This window comes from Hippopotamus amphibius, chromosome X (assembly GCF_030028045.1).
Source record: "Hippopotamus amphibius kiboko isolate mHipAmp2 chromosome X, mHipAmp2.hap2, whole genome shotgun sequence".
Lineage (NCBI taxonomy): Eukaryota > Metazoa > Chordata > Mammalia > Artiodactyla > Hippopotamidae > Hippopotamus > Hippopotamus amphibius.
Genome location: NC_080203.1, coordinates 65,360,908 through 65,386,416, shown reverse-complemented (window position 1 = coordinate 65,386,416; position 25,509 = coordinate 65,360,908). Strand labels below are relative to the sequence as shown.

General features: G+C 34.6%; 1 protein-coding gene across 1 annotated transcript in view; it reads right to left on the bottom strand.

Annotated features, from left to right (window-relative positions):
• HDX (highly divergent homeobox) overlaps nucleotides 1–25,509 on the bottom strand; it is a 129,265-nt gene that overhangs the window by 30,989 nt on the left and 72,767 nt on the right. Inside the window, exon 4 of the mRNA XM_057719049.1 lies at nucleotides 11,055–11,201. Coding sequence (XP_057575032.1) covers nucleotides 11,055–11,201 — 147 coding nt within the window. The remainder of the gene's footprint in view (nucleotides 1–11,054; nucleotides 11,202–25,509) is intronic.

The window sequence follows — 25,509 nt, the reverse complement described above, 5'->3', positions numbered from 1 at the left end:
GCAGATGAGACTTCTTTCTACCCTTCACAGTCTTCTTATGTTTGTTTTATATATAATATCCAGGGATTTTAGTTGTACTTAGTAGGAAGGGTAGGGAAAATTATATCTACTTCAACATTTTCAGAAGCAGCAGTCTAAAACCAATTTCATTCTCAAGTTTCTCATCCAATTATGAAAAAGCTCATTTTATATGATTAAACTTTGAAACCTTTATAGTTTTACCATGTGACTCTACAAAGTAGAATTGCCACACCAATCGACAAAGGGGAAGAATAATTCTTAAAACCTGCGTATCCTCTTCTAGTGTAGAAAGTCATTCAATACCGCTTCATAATTTCACATCTAAATTTGATTATGGTACCCTTTCTTTGTATGCCAAGTAGAATTTCTTCTATACAACAAGGTCTGCATAAATACAGAGCCACCTTGGATATTCTCTAATGTAAACAAAAAACATGAATAAGTTAACATTTAAGTGGTAAGATTCTGCAAAAAAAAAAAAAAAATGCAGGCCAAAACAGAAGAACTATCCACTTAGTCCAAGAAGAGTAATTCTTCTTCATAATTTTTTTTGGGGGGGAGCATTTTCTCCTTAAGTTCAGGAAATGTAGTACCTTTGATGTATTTGGCATTTAATGCTAAATGTGAAACCTGAAACACATGGATTGCTTTGTAGGCTCCCAAGCGAAAATTACCTGGTAGAAAAGAAAAATATTTATGGATATTAATTTTCCTAGCTTTGCTAACTTTTCCCATAGGAGAAATACTATTTTAAAGAGTATAGTTCCATTTCAATTTCCCATTATATGGTCTCATTGAGAATAAACTACTAGACTTCATAAAAAATAAGGAATTTCAACTTCTTACTAAAGTTCCATTAAATTGTCATGTACTTTCTCTATTTCCTATCTTTGAATACTGACGCTTATCAAATTTTAAACGCAGAAGCTTCTTTTCCACAATAATCTTAGCCATGGATGCTTGGGAAAATGATGGTGTGGGCAGAAGAAGAAGAATACCAGTGCTTTTTAGGATGCTTTTTGCTTCCTTTGAGTCATAAAGGATTGGAAAGAGAGAAAGAAACAGAAAACAGAAACCAATTTTCATTTATTTTCAACTTGTCTTTTTCACCTTTCTTGGGAGAAATGAGTGATTATGGAATGTATAGCGATAAAGTAAAAAATATATGTGAACATTGGGATTATATGAGATTTATTACATACTAGGGCTGACATAGTTCCTCTCTGGATATTTCTCAAAACTGGAAGGCACCGGGAAAATGATTCGGTATACAAACATAATGTTAATGGGTTTATTACATTTTCAAAGAATCATAGAAGATGGAAGTAATTTTAGAAGTCAACTAGTCTAAACTTCCATTTAATGTAAAAGTTCCTTCTTCAGCGTTGTAGGTGGATGGCTATTCAGTCTTTGCATGAAAATTTCAGGAATATGGAACATACTACTTTGCAAGGTTCCCCAGTCCAGTTTTTGGATAGTTTTTTCAAAATGCTCTTCCTTAAACTGAATCAGTATTTATTGCCCTATTAATTATCTAGGCTTTGGTTCCAGTTTTTCACTCTGGATCCACCTTATCCCAAATAGCCTCTTCTACATTCCAGCTATCAATTATGTAAAGAGTATTTATTTATTTATTTATTTTTGGCTGCATCACACAGCTTACAGAATTTCAGTTCCCCGACCAGGGATTGAACCCAGGCCATGGTGGTGAAAGTGCCAAATCATAACCACTAGGCCACCAGACAACTTGAATGTTTGTTTCTTTCTTTCAAGATAAATACCCCTACTTTTGAAATATACAGTTTTTCACCCATTTTATGTGGTCCATGTTTAAGTTATTTTATCACTCTGGGCCTCAGATTCCTTATCTGAGGAAACTGGAACTTGAGATAACTGGTTTCCAAATCTTTAGTCTCTTGAATAATCTTTATCCCTCCAGAGTTGCTCATAAATTTATAGAATAACTGTATCTTTTCAACCAGAACTCCTATGTATTGACAGCACAAATATCATGGCTATTAAAAATGAGGACTCTTAGTCCCTATAAGCTTCTAAGTACATTTCTATTAAAATAATAAAACAATATTCCAAACTATTGTTAGTTTAAATGTATATTATTATATCCTTGTATTCTGTGTGTTATACAGAGAGGGCACACTTTTCTGTTAAACATTCGTTCTTTCAAAGGAAACCCTCTTACACTGTTAGTGGGAATGTAAATTGATACAGCCACTATGAAAAACAGTATAGAAGTTCCTCCAAAAACTAAAAATAGAACTACCATATGATCCAGCAATTCCACTCGTGGGTACATATCCAAAAGAAAAAAAAGAAAAATCAGAAACACTAATTCAAAAAGATATAAGCACTCCAATGTTCATAGCAGCATTATTTACAATTGCCAAGATATGGAAGCAACCTAAGCATCCATCAACAGATGAATGGATAAAGAAGATACAGTACACACACACGCACACACACACATTGCAATCCTACTCAGTCACAAAAAAGAACAAAAATTTTGCCATTTGTAGCAACATAGATGGACTTGGAGGGCATTATGCTAAGTGAAATAAGTCAGACCAAGAAAGACAAATATATATGATATCACTTATATATGGAATCTAGAAAATACAACAAATTAATGAATATAACAAAAAAGAAGCAGAATCACAGATATAAAGAACAAACTAGTGATTACCAGTGAGGGGGAAGGGAAAGGACAATACAGAGATGGGGCAGTGGGAAGTACAAACAATTGGGTGTAAGACAGCCTACAAGGATGTATTGCACAACACAGGGAATATAGCCAATATTTTGTAATGACTGTAAATAAAGTGTAATCTTCAAAATTGTATAAAAAATCATTCTTTCATTCCACAAATATTACCGAACATCAAGTACGTACAAAGCACTGCTCTAGTGCTGGGGATACAGTAGTGAAGAAGCAGGCCTGATATATGCCCTCATGGAGCTTGAATTTTCAATCTAGTAGATGTATAGGCAATAAACGAATAGACAAGAAAAATACAAATCACAGAATTTGACCAAATATTATGGAGCGAAAGAACCAACTAGAATATTTAGCCACAATGACATAGTGTAGTGAAGTGAAATCCTTTCCAAATTTACCTATCATAAGAATTCCTGGGGGAAAGGAAACATACAGATTCCAAGGTGCTTCCCTGCTTAATCCTGATTTAGTAGGTCTGGGATGGGGTGATCTGTATTTTTATGAAGTTTGCAAAGTAATTATTATGGCAAGGTGAAGTGGAAACAGAAATAATATTAGACTGGTAACAGAGATCTAGCCTTTAATCACTGACCAGCTGTGTGACCTTCAGTGAGCCATACCCTCATCTATCCACATTTTTCTTATATAAAATAAGAGTATGAAATTCAATCCCAAGATGCCCACCAGCTTTAAGTCAATGTCCATGTGTACACATTGGTGGTGGAGAGTTATATGTAATGCAAAAAGCAAGCTAAAAACAGAACGTGAAAAGCATTCTTCTATTTAAAGACATTTCAAATCTAGCCACAATACTTGGAAAACAAATATAATCTAAAATGTAAAAACATAATCTGTTTTCCATGAAATTTACTTGTCTTTCAAAATGTACTTTAAACATCCAAACGTGTTGTTTATACAAATATTCGACCACACAAGAGTTCGTTTTGACATATGTCCACTATAACCCAAACACAGATGGAAAGGGCAGGCATTAAACTGAATTGTAGAGAGATAGAGGGGGAACTAGCTTTTATGGAGGACTTACAGTGCTTTATACTTATTATCCACTTATATTATCTCAAAACAACCCTCTGTTATATTATGTCCATTTACTGTTAACTGAAGCACAGAGACATTAAAAAAATTTGACCATGCTAAATCGTAAATTCCTAAGGAGAGCTGTGTTTTTCTCATGGTATTTAGAAGAGTTCTGGCACATAATAGGTGTTTGGTTTACCTTTGATGAATGACTAAGTCAATAAATAATAGGCACTACCTGGGAAAACATTCCAAATTAAAGAAATATATGCACATAATAATACTCAATGAAATTAAAAGGAAAATATACCAAGTTTGCTTCCTAGACTTTTTAGAAGTATAAGATATAACAAAGAAACATGAATTTAAAATTTCCACATTATTCCACAAGTAATGGTTAACTAGACATCCTGAGGCAAAGTTCATTTTGGTGATCAATAACTAGAAGATCTATTGGACTTTAAAACACCTATATGGTTTCTCCCAAAATCTCAAGAATATATTTATGTGGCAAACATTCTTATTTGCAGTTTATATACCTAATATTACAAAGGAGATCCTCTTACAACACATCACCTTTTCAAGTTTCTTTCTGCCGTGGGCATGATGCATTTTGGAAAATCACTAAAAACAAAAAGATAGTAAGTAGTTCACTATTCTTTCCTCTAGTAGAAGTTTCAACAAGCCATAAACAAGAAGAAAATGGTAATACGTCTTCCTTTTTCTGTATGTTAGTACTTTCTATAGGGATAAAGGTTTCTGCACAGTATCAATGGCTTTGGCCTTATTTAACATTAGTTATGCCTAAAACTCCTTTATATCAAATAGAATCCTAGCAAGGAACCCTCTGGATATCTTATCTTTCATTTTGGGAGAATATGTTTTTAGTAATACTGTATCCCTGTGTCCTCTCTCCTGCAGTATGGGGTCTCAAGGAACCTCTATGACAGTCCATGGAGCCTGAAAGCTGCTGTCATGTCACATGGAGTTTATTAGTATCAGTGGAAGATTGAATAAAAACAAAAATGAAAACCTCAGTAGAAAAGTTGGAAGATAAATTTGAGGATATCTTACTGAAAGTATAGCAAAAAAACAAACATTGAAAATGGAAATCTCAGGGTAATAGCTGTGCTCCAGGTGCAGAGTAACCAGTTCAGGTTGGAGCAGATCAGAGGATTCCAGAAAAAATGTCTTTAAGATGATAAAATTGTTGTACTACCAAACATGTATGAATGTATTGGAAGGAGATATGTATAACTGGGGAAGGGTTTGAGGATAAATTAGTAGTAGTAACTAGAAAATTAAGCAAGCAAATATACAAAAACCAAAAACTAAGTAAATAATGAACTCCAAGGAAACAAAATAATACTATGCAGAAAAGGACAATAAATAATATTATACTACATAAGTCAAATGTGTGAAGCATTTACATAATCATAATAATGTTAACACTATCAAACTAATCAAAATTATGAAACAATTATACTGTGAGGATAAGAAGAGAAGAAGTATGCATATAGGTGAAAGGATCAATAAAGAGATCTTGAAAGAGTTAGAAAAACATGCCTTGCATTTCACAGTCAAAAATCAATCAACAATGCCTAACACTGAAAAATCAAGAAGTAGTGATATAAATAGATAGAAGAGACATCTAGGTGTTCCCCAATATTTTTCTCCTTCTTCCAAGGATAATAGAAAGTTTAGCCGTGCACATGGCTCCCCACAATATAACTACATTTGCAGCTTCTCTTGCAGTTAGGTATGACCATGTGACTAATCTTTAGCCAATAGGATTTAAGTGAATGTGTCTTTTGGCAGTTTCTGGGAATCCCCTTTAAAAGATAGCTGGTACACACTTTTTGTCCCTTCTTTCTCTCCATCTTTGTCACGCTGCCTGGACCATAAATGCCATAATTTTGGACCTTGAAGGTAAGGGCTACATCATAGGGATGGCAGAATGGAAGATGGAAGACATCAGAGTCTCTGAGGACTTCACAAGGCACAACTGCCATGCAAGCTCTGGACTTGTACATGGAATTGAAATACCTTGTTTAAGCCACTGTTATTTTAGTTTTTTTGTTATTCACAGCAAAACCTAATTCTAATTAATATGACACATTATTCAGATGGAGGTAAATACCAAATGAATCATCTAAAAGATTGGAAAGTAGTGGGAGGAGAGGAGAAAAGAATGTTGGTTTTGTAGCAAGCTCTACAGAATTTAACTCCTTAAGCTATGTGCATGTATAACTTTGATTTTAAAAAAATTAAAAACAACTATGACAACAAAAACACATGCTCTGTATTTCCCTCGCTGTGGCTTTTGCTTAGGCTCCTCATACCACGATCCCATTCCAGTTTCTCTTCAGTCACTTATATTCTTTCATCATCCTTTTTGCTAGACTTCAAGCTCCTTAGAAATAGGACAAGTGTCTAATGCATTGCTAGTTTCCTGTTCGTATATATAACACATCATGCTCAGTAAATACAGGATTTTACTTGATTTCTCATCTGAATCCTAAAAAAATAAAAAGCAAGGCTCTGGACAGGGCAGTATTTATTTTAGGAATAGTACTTATTTTGAGAAATGTGCTCTATGATTTCTCCCTATATTTCTCCCTCTTTCTTCATGTATATATGAGAAAATACTTTATTTCTTCCTCTGGAAGAGTCCTGTGTTTTGTCCTTTTTCTTTAATAGTACTTTCCCCTTGATTTTCTGGAATGATCCTCCAGTGTGAGCTGAAGCCTCCTTATACTTGCTCACAAGAGCCAACTGTTAGCATCTCTTCTGAACTCTGCATTGAATGAGCCATGGAATCAGCCGTGGCAGGAATCTTTATATCATAGAAATCAACAAATGCTATAAATCAGGGCTTTTTTCCCTTAAAAAGCTGGTTGTTAAATACTTACCAGCACACTTGTGCCACTATCTAAATCTTATACAAATATCTTTCAAATGGAATGTAAACTATAATTCCCACAACTGATGAATATACTTTTTCAATCTATCATTCGTTGTATAATATGTGAGATGTACAGTAGTCCCCCATTATCTGAGTGAATGCCTGAAACCAGGCATAGTACTAAACCCTATACATATTATGTTTTTTTTCTATACACACACCTACAATAAATTTAAATTTATAAATTAGACACAGTAAGAGAATATCCGAATTGCCAGCATCACTACTCTTGAGCTTTGGGGCAGTTATTAAACAAAATAAGGGTTACTTGAACACAAGCACTGTGATACCATGACAGTCAATCTGATAACCAAGATTAACTAAGTGACTAACAGGTGGGTAACATATACAGCATGAATAAGCTGGAGAAAGGGATGATTCATATCCTAGGATGGAGCAGGGTGGCACAAGATCTATCATGCTACTCCAAACAGAGCACAACTTAAAACATATGAATTGTTTATTTTTGGAATTTTCCATTTAATATTTTCAGACTGAAGTTGACCACAGGTAACTGAAACTGTGATAAGCAAAACCACAGATAAGGGGGGACTACTGTATTTCACATCACCTCATTCAATTTTATGAGACTGACCTGCTGCCGGCTGCACTAAGAGGGCAGCTACCTCATTCAATTTTTAAAACGGTGTTATTGAGGTATATTAAACATGCCATACAACTCACTCACTTAACATGTACAATGAAAAGGTTTTTAATATATTCACAGAGTTGTGCAACAATTACCACTAGCTAATTCCAGAACATTTTCATCATACCAATAAGAAACTCTATACCAATTAGCAGTCACTCCCCATTCCTCCCTACCCTCAGCCCCCCAGCAACCACTAATCTACTTTCTGTCTCTATAGATGTGCCTATTCTGGACATTTTATTTTAATGGAACTATAAAATATGCAGTCTTTTGTGACTGGCTTCTTTCACTTGGCATAATGTTTTCAAGATTCATCTATTTTGTAGCGCATTTCAGTAGTTCATTCCTTTGTATGGCTCTTTAATATTCCACTATATGCATATATCACATTTTGTTTATTCGTTCACTTTATGGACATTGGTTTTTTTTCCACTATTTTTGCTATTATGAATAATGCTGCTATGAACATCCATGTATGTTTTCTTTAAACAACAAATATTTGTTTCTCAAGGTACTAGAGACTGGGATGTCCAAGAGCAAGGCACCAGCAGACCTGGTGTCTGGTGAGAGCCCACTTCCTTGATCGTAGACAGCCAAATCCTCTGTGTGTCCTCACTGGGCCAAGAGAGAGAAAGAGAGGTCTTGCTCTTTTCATAAGGGCATTAATCCCATCTTGAGAGCCTCACTCACATGAACTAATTTAACTTAATTACCTTACAAATGCCCCACCTCCAAATATCATCATATTATGGATTAGGGTTTCAATATCTGAATTTGGAAGTGACACAGTAAGTCCACAGTAGTAACATTTACCAAATATTCACTAATCAAAGACAAAAGTGGCAATGTGATTTCTACTTTTTCCACTGAGATTACACTGCATAAGATTAAGTTAAATTTGAAGATTCAATGAAAGGAAGAGCTTACTTGTGAACTACCCAGACAAGGGTAATAATTTTTGTTAAGATTAAAACTTTTCATATCAATAAAAATGATTATTTTACACATTTTATATCATGAATCAATGTGCATATTTTCACAGTAATCACCAGTGCTATATACAAGGATTTTAAAAATTACAAGAAAAATTTGAAGGATACTTCATTAATATTGATAAGTTTAGAGTTGCTTTTCAATTTATAGTATACTCTTGATTTCCATGTTAATGATGGTAAGTTGACACAAGAATTAGTAGTTTTTTTTGAACTTGAATAGATTAATTTTGAAATTTATAAACTTTTGCTTCAAAATGAAATCAATTTTTCTAAAAGAAGATGAAATGATGTTGTCAATGTAGATGCAAACAGTGAAGGAAATGCTCTTTTTTTTCCTTGATGCACTTATAGGAAATATTTTAAATAGGTTTGGAATAACTTAGTTATGTGAATCTACAGTTGGGCAGTAGCCTTGGGGGGATTGGTTCCAGGACCCATTGGGGATACCAAAATCCATGAATACTCAAGTGTCATAGTTGGCCCTCCATAGCCAGAGATCCTGCATCTCCATGTATAAGTTCTTGAGTGGTCATACTTTTCATTTCTTTTGAGTATATACCGAAGAGTGGAATTGGTGTCATATGATAACTCTATGTTAAAAATTTTGAGGACTGTTTTCCAAAGTGGCAAAAACATCTTATATTTTCACCAGAAGTGTATAATAGTTCCAATTTTTCCACATCCTGGCCAACACTTACTCTCTGTCTTTTGTGGTTTTGATTTCCATAATGACAAATGATATTAAACATATTTTAGTGTGTTTATTGCCCATTGGTATATCTTCTTTGGATAAATGTCTATTCTAATCTATTGTACATTTTTAATTGCATTATTTGCCTTTTTACTATTGAGATGTAAGAGTTCTTTATATATTCTGGGTATAGATCCTTATTAGATATATGTTTTGAACATATTTCCTCCCATTCTGTGGGTTATCTTTTTCACTTTATTGATGGCATTGTTTAAAGCACTTCATACAATTTTTAAATTAATTTTTATTGGAGTATAGTTGATTTCCAATGTTGTGCTGGTTTCAGGTTTACAGCAAAGTGAATCAGTTATACATATATCCATTTTTTTCAGATTATTTTCCCATATAGGTTATTACAGAATATTGAGTAAAGTTCCCTGTGCTATACAGAGTAGGTCCTTATTAGTTATCTATTTTATATATAGTAGTGTGTATATGTTATTCCCAATCTCCTAATTTATCACTTGCCCCCATGTTTTCCCTTTGGTAACCATAAGTTTGATTTCAATATCTGTGAGTCTGTTTCTCTTTCGTTTGTAAGTTCATTTGTATAATTTTTATAATATTCCACATATAAGTGATATCATATGATATTCGTCTTTCTCTGTCTGACTTACTTCACTTAGGATGATAATCTCTAGGTCCATCCATGTTGCTGTAAATAGCATTATTTCATTCTTTTTATGGCTGAGTGATTTTCCATTGTATATATGTACCACATCTTTATCCATTCCTCTGTCAATGGACATTTAGGTTGCTTCCATGTCTTGGCTCTTGTAAGCAGCACTGCAATGAACATTGGGGCACATGTGTCTTTTTGAATTATGGTTTTCTCTGGGTATATGCCCAGTAGTGGGATTGCTGGGTCATATGCTAGTTGTATTTTTATTTTTTTAAGGAATCTCCATACTGTTTCCCATAGTGGTTGTATCAATTGCATTCCCACCAACAGTGCAGGAAGGTTCCCTTTTGTACACAGCCTCTCCAGCATCATTTATTATTTGTAGATTTTTTGATGATGGCCATTCTGACTGGTGTGAGGCATTTTTCAGAAAAACAAAACAAAAAATTTTAGAATTTGTATGGATACACAAAAGACCCTGAATAGCCAAAGCAATCCTGAGAAAGAAAAACAGAGCTGAAGGAATCAGGCTGACTATATTACAAAGTTACAGTAATCAAAAGAGTATGGTACTGGCACAAAAACAGATATATAAATCAATGGACCAGAGATAAATTCACGCACATATGGTCAACTAATCCATGACAAAGGAGGCACGAATATACAATGGAGAAAAGATAGCCTCTTAATAAGTAATGCTGGGAAAACTGGACAGCTACATGTAAAAGAATGAAATTAGAGCACTCCCTAACACCATACACAAAAATAAACTCAAAATGGATTAAAGGCCTAAATGTAAGGCCAGATACTACAAAATTCTTAGAGGAAAACACAGGCAGAACACACTTTCACATAAATCACAGCAAGATCTTTTTTGACTAATCTCTTAGAGTAATGAGAATAAAAACAAAAATAAACAAGTGGGACCTAATGAAACTTAAAAGCTTTCACACAGTAAAGGAAATCATAAACAAAATGAAAAGACCACCCTCATAATGGAAGAAAATATATGCAAATGAAGGGACTGACAAGGGATTAATTTCCAAAATATACAAGCAGCTCATGCAGCTCAAAATCAAGAAAAAAACAAACCCAATCAAAAAATGGGCAGAATCTCTTAATAGACATTTCTCCAAAGAAGACACACAGATGGCCAAAAAGCATATAAAGAGATGCTCAACATCACTAATTATTAAACAAAAATCATACAACTTTTTAAGGCTTTCATTTATGATACTCATCAACCACAACATGAAAATTATTGAAAATGCCTTACCCGAACTATTTCACAGTCAACATTTAATTCAGTTGCAACTGCTTCAATCTTCTCTCTACAAACAGAGCCAAGGCTGGTCATGCCATTGTCCCAGTACTTCTTAAGGGTGGCTAAGTCTCGGTCACTGAACTGAGTGCGGTCTTGTAGCTGTAAAAAACATTTTTAAAAATTAGAATAATCAAAGGAAGAATATTGAAGAGAGAACCATCAGAGTGAGATGTGCTAGGTTACTTTCAACACATAAATTAATTTCACAATATTTACTCTATGTTCCCTCATTCTGAAATGGGCATTATCATGGTATTTATTTCTATGACATGAAAGTGTGCTAGAATAAAATGAGTAAAAAAATTTAACTGATAGCAAGAAAGCAATGCTGTTTTCAAAAAGATTATAATCACACAAATAATAGATGTTAATTGTAGAAAATACAGATATATTTTAAAAATAAGAGAATTTAAATCACTAACAATCCTGGAAATTAAACTTGTTAATTATAATGTATATTCTTTCAAACTTTTTTCTATAATACATACATTCACATTCACACTATGTATATTTAAAAAATACCAGAGTCAGGATCATGTAACGGCGCTGTCTTTTGATACATTAATCTATATTTACCATAGATAGGCTGCTAATAATGTTATAATTAAAAGGCTAAATAAAAGAAATTTAAGAAGATAATGTTGTTTTAAAAGAACAATCATATTTATGGCTTCAGAAAGTTTCAGAATAAGCCCATCCTTTTTGTTCTTAGGTTGTTTTTTAAAAAAAAAACAATAAACTATGGACTTTACATATTGTTTTAATTCAGTGAATCCTGGAAGCATCCCTAGTAAATAAATTAGAAGCATGATAGAATAATAACCTCTATTTGTGAATAAGGAGTCATGAAATGAAAGGTCAAAGGACTTATTTAACAGGGCTCAGAAAGACCATGGCAGAGTTAGAAATAGAATATATCTGATTTTTTCTAGTAGCTTTACCCCTATGATGTCTCCAATTATCCCAAGGGGTGGTAAAAAAAATCTAAAAATTGACTTTAATTAAAAATATATATGCTGCAAAACCCTGTATGTGTATGTGCACGTTTGTGATGAAAGAGTGTGAGTGATGAGAGCGAGAGAATGAGAGGAAGAGAGAAAGCCTATGAGAGTGAGTGAGTTGAGGATGAAAGTGGCAAATCATGGCATGAAGTATGAGGTTCTGTAGCTGCCTTCCGCCTAAGATATGATACTAAACAACAGGTGCAAATTTGTTTTAAATTTACCACCTTTTGAAAACAATTTTAGCTATCAGGAGGAAAAGCAACATATGAATTCTCAGTTTACCACCAAGAAAGTGAAGTTAGGTTGTATAATTAATGTGTGTTTTTTCATAAGACATATAGTACAGTATTTCTTTGAGTCTGTGTTAATCAATTTCCTTACCAGCTAGATCTGTTCTCCCCCCAGTTTAAAAAAAAAAGCCCTGATGAGTAACATTTATTACAAGCACTGGTACCAAATTACATGTTTCCAATAAAAGAATCAAAATATGTCATCCAAGCTTTTTTTTAAATCGAGTGAAATAACCCTCAAGTTATAATATTTATAACATAAAAATGTCATTATGTGTCCCTCTTATATTGATTGTACAATAGTTGTGGGGCTAAATTTCTCAAAACAAAACAGAGCAAAATAAATGGTAGCAAGGTTCTAGGTAGATTCAAATAGTTCATAACAGCCAGCATAAATATTCCCATAGAACCAAATTCTCCACTGCACGCTAGCCTACATTATTGTCAAAGTGGAAGGAATAATGAACAGAACACTGAACACACACAACCAATTAATTTGTAATTCATTTAGAGGACATCCAAAGCTGATTCATCCCTTAAATTGAACTAAATAAAATCTGATTTGATTTCTTAGAAATGTGTGCTGGGATCTTAGCATTAGCAATGCTGAAGGTAACCTGTTATGACAACACCTGTTAAATAGAAGCTTATGGGGGAAAGACAGTTATTTTTAAAGCTCCTAAGAGCATATTTTAACTAAGAAAATAAATAAGGTAATAAAAATCAATTAACATTAAAGCTGAATACTCATTTAGAGAAGGAAAAAAAATGTGGACCTTAAAGAAAAAGGTGAATTCTTCCCTCAGGAAGCCTGAAGTTGAAATCAGCTTTGTCTCTCTGTTGGACTCTAAAGCCACTTTCACTTTACAAGACATCCCTCAGCCTTAATTGCTGACTTAAGTGAGGGAGACATATTAGTCAATTATCTTGCTGATTTTGTGAAGAGTCACATTCCAGTAGCCCTGGAAATCTAGGTGAAAGCTGAGGTTTGGACTATGTGACAAGACAATTGTTTTCATTTCACTTGGATTATATTGTAACACAATAGAAAAAAACCTTCTGGCCTCTTCACCAGCCTTAAGGACATTTCTAGGAATTTAGTTTGATTTTTCTTTTAAAAATAAAACTTGTGACAAAACTCTGATATTGGGGAGCAGAGTTTCTTGTTTTAAGTATGTATCTTAGTTAAATGTGGAACTGAATTATATATTTGTACTCAGAAGCAACCCTTTTGAAATGAGAACTATTTAAAATTTCTAACTCAACACTTCTTTCACTTTACTCCCTCAGTTTTCCATGTGTTGTGCACTACTCTGCCCTATCCCAATCATCAGTCCAGATATTAACCCATGCTGTTGAGATTTCAAACTTGTTTTGTGAAAGCTTGTTCATTTTTCCACTAGATAATGGGCTGCTTAATAGCAGGTATCATGCCTTTTTATTTTCATTGTAAAAATAAAAGTAATTAAGCACTTGATTAAAAAAAAGTCAAACAATTAGAAAGGTATAAAACGAGCTCCAGTCTCTCTCCCTTCCCTAGTTATAAACTCCCAATCCTGACACCAAAGGCAACCGCTGTCAGTAGTTTCCTGGGTGACTTTCCAGGGTAAAAACGTGTATACACTTAAAAAAAAATCAATGACACTATAAACAGTTTTTTCACTTAGTATATCTTGAAGATCTTTCTACATCATCACATACAGATATACTTCAGTCTTTTTAACTGCTACATTGTGCTCCATCATATGGACGCTACAATTTAGTTATGTAATTGTTATCTAATATTAACTAATTATGTTATCTAATTTAGTTATCTAATGATGGATATTTAGGTGGTTTTCAGGTTATTGCTATCAAAATCAATGCTGAAATGGACATTCTGGTACTTATATCTTGCTTTATATTTGCAATTATATATGATGGGAAATTCCAAGGCATGTGTTTTGATCACCTCCACTTCTTCCAGGGAAGAAGAGATTCCTGCTTAGAGTTATGGGGATTGATAAACAAATGAATCCCAACACTAAATAGATGAAATCAACAGTAGTGTAGAATTATATATACTCACAGCCTGTAAGAGGAGAACACTGTGTGCCATGCAGGGTCATATGGGAAATCTACTTGGAAACAGAATGAACTAGCAGAGCCTGTGGTGTAACTCCTAAATGTGGTGAAATATCTGTTTCCCACAGGCGGATGTGATTGACTTGTTTGAATCATTCTGTGGGCTAGCAGAGAACTGAAGCTTGCTATTCAGGGATAAGCAAGCAGGAACTGTGCCTGGTCCCTGTACTAAGGAGAGTTGTTTGAATATGGTACTTTATCTGCAGGAACACATGGTAAGGGGAACTTGTGGTTGGGCCATCATTCAAGACCCTCTTGGCTTTCTCCATATGTCAAGACACATATAATATGGGGACTTAATTTTAGGTCTTATACCACAAAATGGAATTGGTTGGCCAAAGAGTATGTGCATTTAATTTTCTTTTTTTGTAAATGTAGCCAAATTACCCTTGGAGAAGGGCTGAAATGTATGATAGTCCCTATTTTCCCATATCTTTATCAATGTTACGTATTATCCAACTTTATAAATTTTGCTAGTTTAGTGAAAAATGGTAGCTTGCTGTTTTGATTCGTATTTCTTTAAGTGAGACCAAGGGTTTTTATATGCTTATTGGCCTTATGTATTTATTTTTCTGAGAAATGCTTATTTAAAGTATGATGCTTTTCTTATTTATTATTTTAAAAAATTTTTTATACCCTTAGTGACTGGAACTGTACTAAACATATGTTAGATATATTTTTTGTAAACAATGATATTTTTAATCATATGGCATACATTTTCTATGATTAGTAATGCATTACCCTTTTAAATTGTATGCTTTAAAAAATGTATGCTCTACAGATATAGTATTCCATTCAATTTTTTTAATGCTCTTTATTGGAGTATAATTGCTTTACACTATTGCACCAGTTTCTGCTGTACAACAAAGTGAATCAGTTGTATATATACATATATCTCCATATCCCCACTCTCCTGTGACTCCTTCCCACCATCCCTATCCCACCCCTTTAAGTCATCACCAATCATCAAGTTGATCTCCCTGTGTTATGCAGCAGGTTCCCACTAGCCATCTGGTTTACATTTGGTAGTGTATATATGTCAATGCTACTCTCTCACTTTGTCCCAGCTTCCCCTTCGCCCCCCTCCCCGCCCCGCGTCCTCAAGTCCATTCTTTACATCTGCATCTTTATTCTTGCCTTGTCACTGGGTTCATCAGTACCATTTTTTTTTAGATTCCATATATATGATTTAGCACACATTCAATTTACTTATTGATAGAGTGCCTATCCTCAGTGAAAGTGTCTTCTTATCTATAAGAGATGGAATATGGGGTCCTCACAAAGAATACTCTTTTGTGACTTCTGGGTGGAAATTTAACTATTTTTTTCCAAATTGTGGTCAAACACACATAGTATAAGATGTACCATTTTAACTATTTTTAAGTGTACAATTCAATAGTAGTAAGTACATTCACATTGTTGTGCAACCAATCTCCAGATCTTTTTCATAGCAATTAAACAACTCCCCATTTCCCCATTCTTTCCAGCCACTGGCAACCACCATTCTACTTTCTGTTTCTAAGAGTCTGATTACTCCAGAAGATAGCTTATGTAAGTGGAACAATACCATATTTGTCTTCTTGTAGCTGATTTATTTCACTTAGCATAGTGTCCTCAAGGTTCACCCATGTTGTAGCATGTGTCAGAATTTCCTCCCTTTTTAAGAATGAATAATATTCCCTTTTATGTATATACCACATTTGTTCACCAATGCATCTGTTGATGAACATTTGGGTTGCTTCCACGTTTTGGCTATTGTGAATAATTCTACTGTAAATATTGGTGTACAGGTATCTGTTTGAATCCCTCCTTTTAACTCTTTGGGGTATATACCTAGAAATTGAATGTATGGATCATATGATAATCCTATTTTTAAATTTTTGAGGAACCGCCATGGTACTTTCCATAGGGGCTGCACCATTTTACATTCCCATCAACAGTGCACAAGTGTTCTACTTTCTCCATATGCTCACCAACACTTGTTAGTTTAATTTTTTAATAGTAGCCCTGCTAATGGGTGTGAGGTGATAGTTCATTGGGTTTTGATTTGCATTTTTCTGTGATGTTGGGCATCTTTTCATATACTTGTTAGCCATTTGTATATTTTCTTTGGCAAATGTCTATTCAAGTCTTTAATCAGGTTATTTGTTTTTCTGTTGTTGAGTTGTAGGAGTTCTTTATATATTCTTAATATTAACACCTAATCAGGTAAGAGATTTATCTTTTAAGTTCTGATAATTTTTAGTCCTTGAATTTCTGAGATATATTCCTGTGATGATTAATTTTAGGTGTCAACTTGACTGGGCCATGAGGTACCCAGACATTTGGTCCAACATTATTCTGTTTATCTGTGATGATGTTTCTAGATAAGATTAACATTTGAATCAGTAGATTGAGTTAAACAGATGGCCCTCCCTAATGTGGGTGGACCTCATCCAATCAAATGAAGACATGAATAGAAAAAAAACTCTGAGTAAGAGGGTACTCCTTTCTGCCTGATTGCTTGAGCTAGAACACTGGTCTTTTCTAGCCTTTGGAGTCTGACTGAGACATTAGCTTTTCTTGGATCTGTGAGCCTACTGGCTTACAGATTAGACCTTGCACTGTTAGCTGTCGTGATTCTCAAGTTTTTAGACTTGGACTGGAACTACACTTTTGCTTTCTTAGATCTCTAGCTTGTTGACTGCAGATCTTGAGACATCTTAAGCCCCCATAATTGTGTGAGCCAATCCCTTATAATCTCTCTCTTTCTCTCTCTCTCTCACATATATACATATATATATATATATATATATATATACTTTCACTCCATATAAATAAATACATATACATACACATATATACATACATACATCTTGTTCTGTTTCTCTGGAGAATTCTGACTAATCTCTTAATCTCTTTATAAACCTAAGGCCACCTGTACTTTACTCTTTTTTTAAATAAATTTATTTATTTTATTTATTTATTTTTTGGCTGTGTTGGGTCTTCGTTGCTGCACGTGGGCTTTCTCTAGTTGCGGCGAGCGGGGGCTACTCTTTTGCTGTGGTGCACGGGCTCCTCATTGCCGTGGTTTCTCTTGTTGCTGAGCACGGGCTCTAAGCACGTGGGCTTCAGTAGTTGTGGCACATGGACTCAATAGCTGTGGCTCACGGGCTCTAAAGCGCGGGCTCAATAGTTGTGGCACACGGGCTTAGTTGCTCCGCAGCATGTGGGATCTAAGGCGCAGCGATCGAAGCCGTGACCTCTGCATTGGCAGGCAGATTCTTAACCACTGCGCCACCTAGGAAGCCCTGTACTTTAATCTTGAGAAGAACATCCTTCAACTTTACACTATAGGTGTTTGGGCATGGGGTATCTTGAATCTTTAGTCCTAGGAGTATTGCCATCCAAATCCTTGAACCAACATCCTTCAAAAGCCACCCCATATAAGAACTTACTGTCATTTTTGGTTTCACTCTTTTAAAAAGATCAATATCCATCTCTAGAATTTAAAATGACATTGTCCAGCTGACATTTTACTTGTCTCACATGCAGTTTCAATCACAATCTTCTGTTATAGGAACACCATACAAAATGTATCAGGCAGAAACAGAAAACTTCTTTCTACTGACAAGCAGCAGTAAAGCAAAAATCCCTACTATCATAGGTAAGTTTAAAAACATTGAATGCAGATAACTGGACTTTTTAAGAATTCCCTGTAAAAACTGACTCTTCCTCTTTGGAAAGAATCAAATAAGGGTTTTTTCTCTAAACTTAGCAGGCAGCAGTCTCAATACAAAATAAAGGAATTGCTGGTAAGCCTCTACATACAAGAGCAAATTTGCTGACAACAAAACACTACACAACAAAATCTCATATCTCACATCAAGAAGCCCATCCCTTCAATGTGTATACAAAACTAGCAACAAAAATTAAAGGCCAAAGCAGCAGAGATTCTGATTATGATGTGCATATAGTAGGGGTTTAGAATTGGTAAGAAGTAGTGAGGTATAATTTTCCTCCTTAGTGCAAAATAGTGGGAATCAGGAAAGTCCTAGATTTTAATCTTAACTTTGTCTCTTCCTAGTTGTGGGCAAGTGACTTAATCTCTGAGGCTTAGTTTCCTCATCTGAAAATGGGAATAATACTACTTACGTCATAGGATTGTTAAAAGGATTAAAAGAGAAAACCCATATAAAACAAAACATGCTCATAGAGGGACCCAATAAATGTTAGTCTCTCCCTGACACATACCCTGCCCACCCCCCCGCACCTACCTCTATCCTAAACAGGAAGAAAGTACAAGGTGCTATTACAGGGAGACTAATTTAAAAGAAGAGCCACAAATCATAGACCTGCAGGAATAACCTGTTATTTTAGAAAACAACAACAACAACAAAAAAAAACAGAAACAGAAAACAGCAGCAGCCCTGCATGCTTGGAATTTGCCCCAGCTACTTTGTGAAGGGCATCTCATCCTGCCTACTTTTTTCTTCTTTTAGAAATTATATATTTGCATATATTCAAGATAGAGGATGTAGCTTTTTAAAAACTATTTATATTTTAGTCACGATTCTCAGGGAACACAGGTGTTACTTGGATGATAGCTAGCATGTGAAGAAGGTCTGATTTCCTGTCTTGCCAGTATCATGTCACCATTCAAAAGGTCTAGAGATACCCCTGTGATGGCTGCTCAGGTTCACATTTGGTACTGCCAGCTGTCATGTGCTGTCTGAGGAAACTTCTTTGTTGACTAAATTAAATACTGGGAGTCCAGTATTTGGGAGTCCTGAAGCAAAATTCTAGAGCTGAAGGGCAAACTGCTGCAGGCTTATTCTGCAATATGGCACTTGGTCAGCTGCCTATTTTCACTACTTCTGCTGCTTACGTCCTACAGTTCTTATACACTGGTTATAATTCTCTATTATTAATTTAGTAATTGATAAAATTAGGAAAAAGTTAGTTAAAAATAAATCAAAATAGGAAGCCCACATTAAAGGGTACAAATGAACTTATCTACAAAAGAGAAATAGAGTTACAGATGTAGAAAACAAACTTATGGTTACCAGGAAGTAAGCAGGGGTGGGGGGAGGAAGGAGGGATAAATTGGAAGATTGGGATTGACATATACACACTACTATATATAAAATAGATAACTAATAAGGGCCTTTTGTATAGCACAGGGAACTCTACTCAATACTCTATAATGGCCTATATGGGAAAAGAATCTAAAAAAGAGTGGATATATGTATATGTACAACTGATTCACTTTGCTATACAGCAGAAAGTAACACAACAGTGTAATCAACTATACTCTGATAAAAATTTTAAAAAATGTAATTTGAGAGGAATCTCTTGATTACAGTAGAATAAGCATGGGGACATCTTGGAATGTTCAGAGCTAGTGAAACAGCAGCCATTAGGACAAAAAGGGGTATACAGGATCATAGAATTAGACACAAATGGAGTAAGCATAGTAGCAAATTGGGTAGTTAAGCACTGAGGAAAACTTACATAATTTTTCTTTACATATCTCTCATAATTTTAATCCAATAGCAGAAAGTGTTATTAAATTTTTCAATGTTAAGTATATTTTTGGCATCATATATAGATATCAAGTTATACACAACCATACTTAATATGCAATCTTAAGACATATCTAATGAAAGTAACTTTTTGTATAACCTTAAGTGAGAAGAAAAATCGGTGGTAAACCTTCCACTAGATAGGAAATTTTGTCAATCAATTAACATTATTGGGTGTCTACTGGGCGATATCATAAGCATACAGCTTTACTGTTTATAAGTTTACATTTGTTGTCACTAAAGCTCATGTGTGGCTAAAGATTCTATAAGTTTGAATCCCAGCAGACTTTTGACAAATTCTTCTTTTCTTAATTTCATTGCATCACACAGGTTCTTTTTTGTTCTTAGATTCTCTTTTTTAAAATATTTTTATCTTTCTGAACTAAGGTATAACACAGACCTAAAAATGAGAATTATTTTTGTAAAATGTAATTAAACTCCAAAAGGTTTATCAGAAGGTATGACTTCAGTCAGTTTTCATACCTGAGAATGGGAAAGCTTTTGCAATGAGTATAAAACAGATATAATCATAAAAGTTAGGCATTTCAGTTGCAGCATGTGAGAGACAAGACAGTTTAATTTAATAAAATATCTATACAGCAGGCAATTATCCTGCCACCCACACTACTATCCTAAAAATCTCAGGTGAAAGAAAAATGTCCATAATTACCTCTACAACTGTATTTAAAATACTTATACTGTTAAATGACAGCATTAATATAATTAATGTCATTAAATTGCCCAAACTTAGACCTACCTTTCTTGCCTTAAAGGATGCCATTTAAAAATAACTTATTCATAAAGGCTGATGTTTTGAAAACAGATTAAAACAAAACAAAGAAACAAGTCCATGAGCATTTTCTAAAGAATAAGACCTAATTTAGGGGAAAACCATGCCTTACCAGCCAGTATATCCTTAACCTACTCAAGTGTGAAAGAATGAAGAACAGATCTACACTGAAGAGTAGCACAATATAGATAAAAAATGAAAATTCATTTGACTGGTGCTTTTTTTTTTGTTGAAACCATTGTATTTATTTATTTTATTTCACATGGAGTTGAAGTTAATTAATATCAAGTTAAATGAGATAAATATTTTTAACCATTTTAAAAACTGAAGCATAGTTAATTAACAATGTTGTGCTAGTTTCAGGTGTACAGCAAAGCGATTCAGTTATACATATATAAATTCTTTTTCAGATTCTTTTCCATTATAGGTTATTATAAGATATTGAATATAGTTTCCTGTGCTATACAGTAGGTCATTTTTGTTTATCTATTTTTTTATTTTTATTATCCATTATTTTTTAGTTTTTATTTTGTGTTGGAGTATAGTTGATTTACAATGTTGTGTTAGTTTCAGGTGTAAAGCAAAATGATTCAGTTACACATATACATATATCTATTCTTTTTCAAATTTTTTTCCCATTTAGGTTATTACAGAATGTTGAGTAGAGTTCCCTGTGCTATACAGCAGGTTCTTGTTGATTATCTATTTAATGTATAGTAGTGTGTATGTGTTAATCCCAAATTCCTAATTTATTTCTCTCCCCTCCCTCCATCCTCTTCTATTTCCTTTGATAACCATATCTTTGGAAAACCTTGCTTTTAAAAGGGCTTTGATTCATGTTTAGAAACACAAGAATTGGGTAGGTAATGTGGATAAGTAAAAAGATTTAGTTTCTGAACATTGACACTTTGGATATGATAGCTAAATAATATGTATATTAAAAATCCAAATTACAAAGTACATTTGAATCACTTAGAAACTTTATCATAAAAAAGAAAAAATAATTCTTAAAATAGTTTTGATAATCAAATTAATTTGTGGCCATTTTGAAAATATGAACAATTATATAAATGTAAAAAGTGGTATATATATGGTAAAAAGGTAGCTTTCTTTTCAATTCTGGCCCTTCCCAATCTATCTGTAGAATGATGCCATCACCAATACAAGGAGAAAACCTTTCGGGAACACAGACTCATACAAGCAAATGTTTATAATTAACATGAGTGTTTACAGATTACTGAAATTAAGTCACCCAAAGGGATAAGAGACTATTATTAGGTAATTTTATAATATCGCAGATGAATTTTGAAACCTGATTTCATATATGATAACATAAACCATAAAAGAGAAATTTGCACACAATTCAGATCTAAAAACAGCTTCCGAAAGAATTACATTAGTTTACTGCATTGTGCAGGTAAAATTGAAAAAAACTCATTTGAAGTCTACTATAATTTTATATTAATATTCATCATATGCAGTTTCCACTGTTAACTTCAGTAACAAGTACTAAAAATGTTAAAAGTCAACATAAGACCAGAGAGCACTGGAATCACAACTAACTGCTGAACAATCATCAACAGGAAGACACTGGAACTCACCAAAAAAGATACCCCACATCTGAAGACAAAGGAGAAGCCACAATGAGACAGTAGGAGGGGCGAAATCACAATAAAATCAAATCCCATGACCACTGGGTGGGTGACTCACAAACTGGAGAACAATTATACCAGTCCACCCACTGGAGTGAGGGTTCTGAGCCCCACATCAGGCTTCCCAACCTGGGGGTCCAGCAATGGGAGGAGGAATCACCAGAGAATCAGACTTTGAAGGCCAGCAGGGTTTGATTGCAGGACTTCCACAGGACTGGGGGAAACAGAGACTCTACTCTTGGAGGGCACACACAAGTTAGTGTGTGCACCAGGACCAAGGGAGAAGGAGCAGTGACCCCATAGGAGACTGAACCAGACCTACCTGCTAGTGTTGGAGGGTCACCTGCAGTGGCAGGGGGTGGCTGTGTCTCACCACAGGGACAAGGACACTGGCAGCAGAAGTTCTGGGAAGTACTCATTGGCATGAGCCCTCCCAGAGTTCCCAATTAGCTGTGCCAAAGAGCCTGTAAGTGCCAGTGCTGGTTTGCCTCAGGCCAAATAACTAACAAGGAGGAGACTGAGCCTCATCCATCAGCAGACAAGCAGATTAAAGTTTTACTGAGATCTGCCCAAGTGAACAACACCCACTCTAACCATCACCAGTCCCTCCCATCAGGAAGCAAGCACAAGCATCTTAGATAGCCTCATCCACCAGAGGGCAGACAGCAGTAGCAAGAAGAACTATAATCCTGCAACCTGTGGAATGAATACCACAGTCACAGAAAGATAAACCAAATGAAAAGGCAGAGGACTTTGTGCCAAATGAAGGAACAAGATAACATCCAAGAAAAACAACTAAATGAAGTGGAGATAGGCAATCTTCCAGAAAAAGAATTCAGAATAATGATAGTGAAGATGATCCAGGACCTCAGAAAAAGACTGGATGCAAAGACTGAAAAGATGCAAGAAATGTTTAACAAAGACCGAAAAGAATTAAAGAACAAACAAACAGAGATAAGCAAAACAATAACTGAAAGAAAAATACACTAGAAGAAGCCAATAGCAGAATAACTGAGGCAGAAGAACTGATACGTGACCTGCAAGACAGAATGATGCAAATCACTGCCATGGAACAGAATAAAGAAAAAAAGAATGAAAAGAAATGAAGAGAGCCTAAGAGACCTCTGGGACAACATTAAAAGCACCAATATTCACATTATAGGGGTTCCAGAAGGAGAAGAGAGAGAGAAAGGACCCAAGAAAATATTTGAGGAGATTATAGTTGAAAACTTCCCAAACATTGGAAAGGAAAAAGCCACCCCAGTTCAGGAAGCGCAAGGGTCCCAGGCAGGATAAACCCAAGGAGAAACATGCCAAGACACACAGTAATCAAACTGACAAAAATTAAAGACAAAGGAAAACTATTAATAACAACAAGGGAAAAGTGACAAATAACATACAAGGGAACTCCCATAAGGTGAACCGCTGATTTCTCAGCAGAAACTCTGTAAGCCATAAGGGAGTGGCACAATATAATTAAAGTGATGAAAAGGAAGAAGCTACAACCAACAATACTCTATCCAGCAAGGATCTCATTCAGATTTGACAGAGAAATCAAAAGCTTTGCAGACAAGCTAAAGCTAAGAGAATTCTGCACCAACAAACCAGCCCTACAACAAATGCTAAAGGAACTTATCAAAGTTGGAAACACAAGAGAAGAAAAGGACCTACAAATATAAACCCAAAACAATTAAGAAAATGGTAATAGGAACATAGATATTGATAATCACGTTTAGTGTAAGTGGACTAAATGCTCCAACCAAAAGACACAGACTGGCTGAATGGATACAAAAACAAGACCCACTGCTGTCTCCAAAAGACCCACTTCAGACCTAGGGACACATACAGACTGAAAGGGAGGGGATGGAAAAAGATATTCCATGCAAATGGAAATCAAAAGAAAGCTGGGGTAGCAATACTCAGATAAAATAGACTTTAAAATAAAGACTGTAGCAAGAGACAAGGACAGACACTATACAATGATTGAGGGATCAATCCAAAAAGAAGATATAACAATTATAAATATATATGCACTCAATATAGGAGTTTCTCAATACATAAGGCAAATGCTAACAACTATAAGAGAGGAAAGAGATAGTAACACAGTAATAGTGGGGGACTTTAACACCCCACATACACCAATGGACAGATCATCCAGACAGAAACAATATGAAAATGCAAGCTTTAAATGACACAATAGAACAGATAGGTTTAATTGATATCTATAGGATATCCCACCTGAAAACAGCAGATTACACTTTCTTCTCAAGTGCACATGGAACATTCTCCAGAGTAGATCACGCCTTGGGTCACAAATCAAGCCTTGGTAAATTTCAGAAAATTGAAATCATATCAAGCATCTATTCCAACCACAATGCTATGAGATTAGAAATAAATTACAGGAAAAAAAAAACCATAAAAAACACAAACACGTGGAGGCTAAACAATATGCTACTAAATAACCAAGAGCTCACTGAAGAAATCAAAAAATACTTAGAGACAAACGACAATGAAAACACGATGATCCAAAACTTATATGATGCAGCAAAAGCAATTCTAAGAGGGAACTTTATAGCGATACAATCCTATCTCAAGAAACAAGAAAAATCTCAAATAAAAAAATCTAACTTTACACATGAAGGAAACAGAGAAAAAAGAACAAACAAAACCCAAAGTTTGTAGAAGGAAATAAATCATAAAAGAGCAGAAATAAATGAAATAGAAACAAAGAAAAGGATAGCAAAAATCAATAAAACTAAAACCTGGTTCTTTAAGAAGATAAAGAAATTTGATAAACCTTTAGCCAGACTCATCAAGAAAAGAGGGAAGGAATCAAATCAATAAAATTAGAAATGAAATGGGAGAAGTTACAATGAACAATGCAGAATTAAAAAGCATCATAAGAGACTACTACAAGCAGTGATATGCCAATAAAATGGACAACTTGGAAGAAATGAACAAATTCTTAGAAATGTATAACCTC